This window comes from Thamnophis sirtalis, unplaced genomic scaffold (assembly GCF_051295495.1).
Source record: "Thamnophis sirtalis isolate CommonGarterSnake01/CBP01778 unplaced genomic scaffold, rThaSir2_p1.2 scaffold_4, whole genome shotgun sequence".
Classification (NCBI taxonomy): Eukaryota; Metazoa; Chordata; class Lepidosauria; order Squamata; family Natricidae; genus Thamnophis; species Thamnophis sirtalis.
Genome location: NW_028261384.1, coordinates 89,964,773 through 89,973,795, shown reverse-complemented (window position 1 = coordinate 89,973,795; position 9,023 = coordinate 89,964,773). Strand labels below are relative to the sequence as shown.

Below are 9,023 nucleotides of genomic sequence, written 5' to 3'. Positions count from 1 at the left end.
GGAGAACCAGCTCTGGACTATGTAGCCAGAGCTGGGATGGAGTTGAAGAAGGCAGAGAAAAAAATGCTAAAGAAATGCTAAAATGGCCTACTTTAGACCTGAAGCCTCAATCATTATTGTGGCTGAAATTAATATTCAGTGTAAACTTGACTATTTAGGAACATTTAATGCTTCAAAAGCAAGATTCAGCTATAATGCACACTGTGCAGTTTTGTTCAAGAAAAAAATACATTTCCCCCACATTTTCATCATGTACTTTACACTATATTGTGACCTTCATTTTACGGTGTATCTTTTTGACCTGAAAATATTTATTTTTGTTTAGAACTGACCAGTGCCACAAATCTCAAAGGAATGCCCTCCCTGCACCTTTAACATTGTTGGAACCTTGTTAAGATTTTTGAGACCACTAAAAATTTTTGAGATCCCTCAAACATTTCTATAAGGACAGGTCCCTTTGAGCAAGAAAACAACAGTCCTGCATTCATTCGTGAAATGACCGAGGCAATGGTTGCAGCATCCTTTTACTGTGATTACAGTATTTAAAAATAGTAATATTCGATGACCAAGTACATAGAACTGTAAGTGCATGAGTTACTGCATGTGGTAATTGTGTTAACCTTCACAAATTATGCTACAGCCCTGGCCTCTTCGTGACTTAGTATGTTGTGTAGAGTGAAGCATATCCTGTGTATTTCTAAACATTGTGGTTATAAACCATGGTTTATAGATTAACATGCTGCACACACACAATCATATTATATTTAATGAAAGATTTAAAGCTAGCTATTGTTTAACATGATCTGCAAGGTTAATCATTCTTGCCATTTTCAGGAGAACTCTGAGTTCTAATCCCTCTTGGACATAGAGGTTGGGCAGGTCACTTAGCACTTCCCTTAAACCTAGTTAAGAAAACTTCAGGGGCTAGTCCAAACAGTTGCTGGTGTCAACAAAACAACTCGAAGGCAACAATAGCCCCCACCCCAGTTTTCTTGGCAAGGTTTTTGCTTATTCCCCCACCCCCACCTTTTAAATCAGTACATGGTACAAGGCTTAAAAGTGGGCAACCAAGGTTGGATGCTTAGAAGAGGAAGAAGTAGCCCAGTGACAGTGGTCTTTGTCCCAGTGGCCATAGCCTCCTCGCTTTGAAGATTTTTTTTCTTTGTGACATCAGCTGTTTTTGAACTAAAGTTTTGGAATGATGTTGAAGAGATCCAGCATTCTGAATAGCTCTTAGCAGTTGGTCCAGGGCTGAGCCCAGGCTAGTTAGCTGAGGACTGACTGGTTTGACAGCAATTACATCCTCTGTCTTTGTGAGATTGAGGTGAGATATACTCTACATATACTCTTCGGAACGCTACTACAGTCCAATTTTATTAACATTGGTGTTTTTTTAATTGTGTTGGAAGAAATGTCCTTCTGGGTTCAGCTCCAAGTGGGGAAAAAGACACTGGAAACATGGAGGCTGCTTGGAAAGACGGTTTAATGGTGGACAGGATCACATGGCTTGAGCTCCTGAACAGAAAAGAGGGATCACATGCTTTCAGATGTTGGGTGAAGAAGAAAAAAAGCGAGATGCTGAAAGTTCCTGGCTTTATGCCCTCTCTGGCCTTTGATCTTGATCTTGTATTCTGTTTGGTTGTCAGACTCCGATGAGGCCATGCAGGGGCAAGTCTTTAGGTTGTGCTTTGAGTCCGAGTTTGGTTGAGCATTGCTTTTTCCCAGGTGCCCTGTGGTGGGTTTCTGCAGAAGGCTAATCCTATCTTTGTTATGTAGAGTAGACTAGCACAGGGCCCCCTAATGGCCCATTGATAAAGGTAGGGGGCTATTAAGAGTGAGTCTGTTTCCTGCTTAAAAAAACATGTTTCTCCATTTCTGATCCAGGGAAATATAATATTCTGCCTTTTCAATATTTCCCAGGATATTTCATTTTTCTAGGAGAGGGCTGGGTGCTAACTTCCTACAATTAATATATATTTCTCATTCTTAGAGGAGCACAAAAAACCCTGGACATCCTTCTATCCCTTAAACCATTTTTCTCCACAACAACTTTGTGAAGCAGGTTGGGCTGAGACTGGGCCAAAGGCCATTCAGAGGACTTCTGTGGCTGTGGGGGAGTGGCCTAGAAGCCTGAGACTCTCCCATGCTGGCTCCCATGCAGGCAACAGTGGTTGCCATTTTTTAAAAAAGCATAAAAATCTTGAACATATTTTTCTATCTGGGATAATTATTTGGTATTGAACATTCCATTGTTGATTTTAATTAAAATGAATTATTTAACTCTCCAGGGATCTTCCCCAAAGCTTTATCGTGGAAGGATGAAATGGCAATAGTTCTCTGAGGGTTAAACCTCCAAGGAAGAACTAGGGGGATTTTTAGAGCTTGTCAAGGCACTCCATTTTGTTATGAATTTGAGAATTCTGCTCCTGAAAATAGTTGCTCAGGTGACAGTTATTTATTCTTTGCATAAGTTCTGGGTCACAGTGTAATTTGTCTGCAAAGATTGAAGTAGAAGTCCCTCCATTATTGCTTAGAAATTATGAGCAGAAGAAAATACCACGATGTAGTGGATGCACAACATTCAGGACAACAGCCCCGGGGTTCAATTCACTCTGGCTTGATAAAGGACACGCGATGCGGTGTGCAAAAGGAGCCCTGGTTTGGTTTGCTGGTTGAAGCATTAGAGTTTACAGAGAATCCTTTCAGTGGAGAAAAAAATGCTCCCATAGAAGGAACCGGCTGCCTCTAGGCCACCAATCCGGCGTTTCGCTCTGCATCCGCGCAGAGGCGCGCACCGACAGTGTTCGGTGGCGGGCCAGAGGGCGTAATCCGGGAGCCTCGGTGCCATTTTGCCGCGCTGTGTCGGTGTCCGCCGGGGGTCGCCCTGCTTTGCAGGCACGCTGCGGCTACGGTGAGATGAGGAGTGAGAGGCGGAGGCGGAGGCGGAGCTAGGCGGGCTTAGCGAGCGCCGTCTGGTCGGAGCGCGGTGAATCAGCCGGCAAAGCAGCTGAGGCGGTGCCGAGGGAGGCTGCTCTCCAGCCGGTCGGGGCTGCGGCACCGTTCTCGGGAGGGAGCGGCTGGCCAGTCCAGGGGGCGGCATTGGGGTCGGCGCTCGGGCCGGCAGACAGGCAGGCGCCCTCCGTGTGCCTCTGCAGCACCGGACGAACGTCTGCATGCATCTCCTCGTTTGACTCGGCGGAGCCCGGTAGGGGAAGCTGGACGGTCTCGCATCCGCCCCTCTGCCGCCTCCCCGCAGCCCCCAGAGCCGAGCCGGTCCTGCAGGACCCTGGACAGAAACCACGGTGCCCGGTGGGCGCGCAGTGCGGTGGGTACCAGAGACACCGCGGCACGAAGGGGAACGGAGGAGGAGGAGGACAGGCGCCATCGCGTCCTTTGAGGAGGGGGAGGCGGGGGGAATGCAGCAACATTGCGGCGGGAGGGAGGACGTGCGGGAGCCCAGCGATATCTCTCTCTCGCGCGCGCGCCCGGAAAAAAAAGCAAAGCTTGGATGGAGAAGAAAGGCGATTTGATGAAAGAGAAATATTTATCCTCTTAAAGGTACTACTGTTTCTGGCTGTTTGATAGGCAGGCAGGAGTGGGGGGAAATATGCATGGTGGGCGTTTAATTAAAAACATGCAAGACTGATCTTTCTCTCCCTCTGTCTTTACATGCATATGGACTGAAAGAGACCTTTTATTTCAGAGAGATGGAGAAGCATCCGACATCTTCCATGATAAATCAATTATTCCGCAAGGTGCTAGTAGATTCTTTGTTTTGCTGCAGCCAACTAATATGGCTCCCTCTCTTCAAAGCATCTCTGACACATTTTATACACCCATATACACTTGCTAGCATAACATGGGAGCAAGGGTATTTCCGTAGCCTTCCTCTCTAAAGATACCAGCTTTTTCCTTCAGCTTTCATGGCGTAGTAGTATGTAGGCCATTTATAGAAAAGGAAATCAGCAAGTCTTTGGTGTGTGTGTGTGTGTGTGTGTGTGTGTGTGTGTGTGTGTGAACATCAGAGATACATTCCTACAAGGCTTTGGGCTTGAAATTCAAGGTCCCATTTTGCAGAGCAGTCTTTGCATGTGTCCAAATCAGGTATGTTCCCCCCTCCCCCAGAATAGTTTAATTTGGAAGGGAGAAATGGAGAAAAGTAATAATAAACATAATAATGCTCTTAGTAATGAATATAACTGAATGGGGTTAGTATTACTAAAAAGTAGGGGGCTGTATATCTGGGAGAAAACAATCCCAGCCTGGGCTTATTTGAATTGTTTTTGCCTTTGGCAGGTAACTTCTGAATCCAAGCTATTTGACGGAAAAGAGATCCAGCAGGGTTGAAGCAGAGACCCCTTTGCCCTGGTGGTGACAGCACCCAGCTCTGTCCACCTTGCTCTGCTCCCCGCTGCCTGTACACCATGGGCACTGTCTTGAGCCTTTCACCCAGTTACCGGAAAGCCAACCTCTCTGAGGATGGTTCAACCACAGTGGGGCATTATACTGCAGTCCAGAACAGTAAGAATGCCAAGGATAAGAGCCTGAAGCGCCACTCTATCATTTCAGTGCTCCCTTGGAAACGCATCGCAGCTGTATCTGCCAAAAAGAAAAACTCAAAGAAGGTGCAGCCCAACAGCAGTTATCAGAACAACATTACACACCTCAACAATGAGAACCTAAAAAAATCTCTCTCGTGTGCCAATCTCTCCACCTTTGCCCAGAACCAGGGCAGTCAGCCTACAGCTCCAAATCACCAGATTTCCAGCTCCAAGGGCCCCGTTTCTTCGGTCAAGAAAACACCCCATCCCAGCTGCAACTCATCTGGCACCCCCAAAAGGGTCCTTGTCCAAGCCTCAACCAGTGAGCTGCTAAGATGCTTGGGGGCATTCCTTTGTAGACGCTGCTACAGGCTGAAGCACCTTTCCCCCACCGACCCAGTATTGTGGCTTAGAAGTGTGGACCGATCTCTCCTCCTGCAAGGTTGGCAAGACCAAGGCTTCATAACTCCAGCCAATGTGGTCTTTTTGTACATGCTTTGCCGGGATGTCATTTCATCTGAAGTAGCCACGGACCATGATCTTCAGGCTGTCTTACTTACCTGCCTCTATCTCTCCTATTCTTACATGGGTAATGAGATCTCCTACCCTCTCAAACCCTTTCTGGTAGAGAGCTGTAAAGAGGCATTTTGGGATCGTTGCCTCTCCATCATCAACCTCATGAGTCCCAAAATGTTGCAAATCAATGCTGACCCTCACTATTTCACTCAGGTCTTTGCTGACCTGAAGAATGAGAGCAGCCAAGAAGAGAAGAACAGGCTGCTCATTGGCCTGGATCGGTGAGCTAAAATTTCCCATCATTCACCCTTTTATTTAATCTTGTTTTTATGTTAAGTTTCTTTTCCATATAAGCCAGGGCACATAGATGAGACTGGACAGGCCTGAAAGAAATCAGCCACCTACTGCTGGTCTGTACCATTATTATCTTGGCTTCTATCAATCAAAACTGACAAGAAATGAAGTGGGTTTGCCTGTTTGGTTTTCAGTTTTGCTGCATGTGATGGATATGTCTTCTTTTTCAGATTGTAAACCAGGAGAGGGCAAAATAGAGTGGAGAAGCAAGTACCACGATACAGGATCATGGCATCCTTTCACCTTTTGTTTGTCCTAAACACTTCGCGAATTGGGGTGAATTAGCTTGCAGGATTTACTTCTTCACAGTGGAAGGCAGTGGAGGAACATATTTACAATTCTTAAGAAGATAAAAGACCAAATCTAGTAGATGTTCTAGCACCTGGTATTCTAGAAAAGGGATCCAAGAATGGATTTTTAAAAATAGTAATTTGTATTACTTTGTATACCAGTTTCAACAAGATGACATCACCTCAGTACTGGCCTGCAAAAGGGACTCTTACTCCACGACAGTGTGATTATATTGAGAAACAGAAGTGGGTAAGGAAAAGTCAGAAAATATACAAGAGACACAGCTCATTTTGTGTATGATATCGCCACCTGCATCCATTTCATTGGAGGCCTTTTCATCTAGGCTCCATAGGTTTTCTCTAAATATCAGTATCAAAAGGTGAAGATGAGACTTGACAATCTTTTCTTGCTAAGGTAGATATAAGCCACAATATGAGTTTGGAGGTGAGATTTCAAAATAATCCCAGGCAATAGGTACTAGCTAGCATTGATTTGTGACAAGTGATATATGTTAATATTTGACTGGTCAAAAATGGTTAATTCTTTTTTTTGGGGGGGGGTGATGTTTGCATAATATAACTTTGCTGTTCCAAACAGGCTGATTTTCAGTCCCTTGAGATTTTTCTGAGCATCTGCAATAAAGTTCCCCAATTCAGTTATTGAAAAATGCTAGGTTATGTTACTAAATGTAGGAAATGGTGCTGAATTTCAGCGTAGAAATGCTTTACTTTTAAGGGGTTCCTTGCAGCCCCAGCCAGAACAGTACAGTTCATGTGCATTTAGCCAACCAAAATTCTTCATACTTTATGAAAAATAGTAACAGCCACAATAAGGAGACCACAATAAGGAGATTAAATGATAATAAAAGGTTTCCCTTCTATTATAGTGCTGAGGACTGTTGAGTGTATAAATTGTAATCTAAACCTGCAGCAGATACAAAATATTCAGATATTTTGTATATTTTGTAGAGTAATATTGCAGAAGGGCCACAAATCTGTTCCCACGCTTGGAGACATTCTCTTCCACCTTGTAGACTTACAATTATATGTGAACATCTAAGAATTTAAATATTTTTCCCCATAGTGAACATCTAAAATATTTGATTAATGTTAAATTTTGATGCTTAGATATTTATTTTGTTTAGTTTTCTAGTTCCTAAACAGTATGTAAAGGTTAAAATACTCTAATATTCAGGGATAGTCAAAAGTATATAAAAAGAAAGGATAGTGGGGAGACTGAATTTCCCTAGGTTACTAATAATACGTATTAAATGTCAATAGTCCAGATCTAGGGTTCTGTGGAAGATGTGAACTTTTTGAATGGAGATAATCTCCTTCATTGTTTTAAGCTCTCACAAGCTGGACAGTTAAATAGTATAAAGGCAATAATACTCTGGGGTAAAGAAGGCTGTGGATAAAAGGATAAGTTAGAAATATTCTAGAAAGTTCTTCTAATACTACTGCTGAGGATGCTGGCATTCCAGCAGAAAGGCAGAGGGAGAACTATATTGTGTCTTTAAATAGGGTAGCTTGCAATTAACTTAGAAAACAGCAAAGCACTATTAAAAATACAGAGGAACATTAAAAGCTGTGAAATCTGAAAAGGCCAAAGCTAAGAGGCTTCAGTAGACTGGAATCAAATGCATATGTTGTGATGATTAAGCAGCTGCTGGGTTTGTTCAGCAGGTCTTGCCACTGCCTCAAAAGCTAGGCCAAAATCTGAGCCATTAAGCAGTGAGATACTGTTAAGCTTGCTGCTGAGTTTGTAAAGGAAATCTGAGCCTTAGCATCAAAGAGGAAGGGAGGGCTCCTCTCCTTCTTCCATGTAAACCATTTGCTTCTCTGTAATGGGTGGCATCTATCATCATATCAGTCTCCCTTGGAGACCCCTGTTTTTCATTCAGCATTATGGCTGAGCTCTGGAATACTTTACAGTAGTGGCTCAGACAAAATTCGGGAATGTATTTGAAGACATCCCCTGGTTGTTCAAAATAAATCTTTTTGCCCTTCCTCCCCTTCTTAATAAAAAGTATATAATAAAGGCAAATCACAGTTGTACGCATATGGATATGAAAGCTTAAAGCTGCAATCCTTTGCATGTTTACATGGAAATAAGGTGCATTCAAGGAATCAGACTTATTTCTGAGTAGGTGTGCTTTAGATTGCACTGCATGGAAAGCAAATGTGACTTGGTGGTATAATTGATGTGCAAAACTATCTTGGCTTGAACCTATATATTTACTGTTGTACAGTGGGGGGAAAAGGTCAACTGACATACTTGATAAAAAGAGCAATGAGTGAGACTTTAATATGCTGCTGTATAAAATGAATCATTTTAGAACAAAATCTATGCTTATGGCGAGAGGAAAAAGAAAAACCTAATCCTTTTCTGTCATTCCATTATTGCTTTACAATAATACTGTGCATGCCAAAAGCAGCATTGTGACTTTTGACAGCAGGCGAAACTTTAGAAGAGTTGATTGTAAAAAGAAAAAAAAATAGAAACACAATAACTCACCATGCACAAATTTCAAGCAGATCTACTGCTTTCATCCATACTTTCATTTTTTGAAATCAATGTATTTCATCTCAAGACTTCTAGGTATTTTCTGATATTAACTGTACACAGTTCTTAATGTTTAGCTCTGTTCTAAACTATTTTTCTCAAAGGAAAAAAAAACACAAGAAAATAGTGTGCCATTTTTTTTTCACTTGAACGTATTTTTTTTTAACATTTTTGAAATGGGAGAAAAGAAAACAGGAACTGCTAAATTCTATATGTCTATGTATGTTAAAGTTTTTGGATATTTTTTTTAGTGTGCAATCCCTTCTGTAGATATTTGTTGACCAAAATTGGTATTATTGCTTATTATTACTTAATTTATAAATGGTTTTTGTATGTATGTGTACTATAGTGTGTTTCTAAGTATGAGGTTTATAAATATGACAAGACTGTCAAAGAGCTGTGTGTGCCTGTAACTTAATGCCTCCCTATTTTTATTTATTTTTGTACTGTGCTGATTAAAAATAAAATGCACTGACCATCCATGACACAAATGATTTTCAGAGGATTTTTTAAAAAGTTTCTGCTTATGGTGGGAAGATGAAAACAGTGGTAAATAATGGGGGATAACTTTGGGGAAACAGTTGAATTTACCTTGACACATGACAAGTTTCAACCAATGTGATCTTAAAACTGAGTCAGTTATTTTGATACATAGATGTGATCTCTCAGATGCTATATTTTAAACAAGAATACACACTCAAGTCACAAAATTGATATTTATCTTAACTAACTGCCTGGAGATCTCGTGATTTAAAC

General features: G+C 42.0%; 1 protein-coding gene across 5 annotated transcripts; it reads left to right on the top strand.

Annotated features, from left to right (window-relative positions):
- Nucleotides 1-2,826: 2,826 nt before the first annotated feature.
- On the top strand, nt 2,827-8,663 carry CDK5R1 (cyclin dependent kinase 5 regulatory subunit 1). Of its 5 annotated transcripts, none has more exons than XM_087713355.1 (3): nt 2,827-2,911; nt 4,297-5,338; nt 5,582-8,663. In XM_087713355.1, exons 2-3 carry the CDS (start codon nt 4,425-4,427, stop codon nt 5,586-5,588), a joined length of 921 nt encoding a protein of 306 aa, XP_087569481.1. In that variant the 5' UTR covers nt 2,827-2,911; nt 4,297-4,424; the 3' UTR covers nt 5,589-8,663. The 5 variants fall into 5 exon arrangements, with proteins under 5 accessions (XP_087569481.1, XP_013931917.2, XP_013931918.2 ...); XM_014076442.2 differs by lacking the exon at nt 2,827-2,911 and adding an exon at nt 2,958-3,325; XM_087713353.1 differs by lacking the exon at nt 2,827-2,911 and adding an exon at nt 3,348-3,558.
- Nucleotides 8,664-9,023: the final 360 nt, after the last annotated feature.

Coding starts and splice junctions, on each gene's coding strand:
- CDK5R1 (XM_087713355.1), top strand. CDS start 4,425: ATGGGCACTGTCTTGAGCCTTTCACCCAGTTACCGGAAAGCCAACCTC.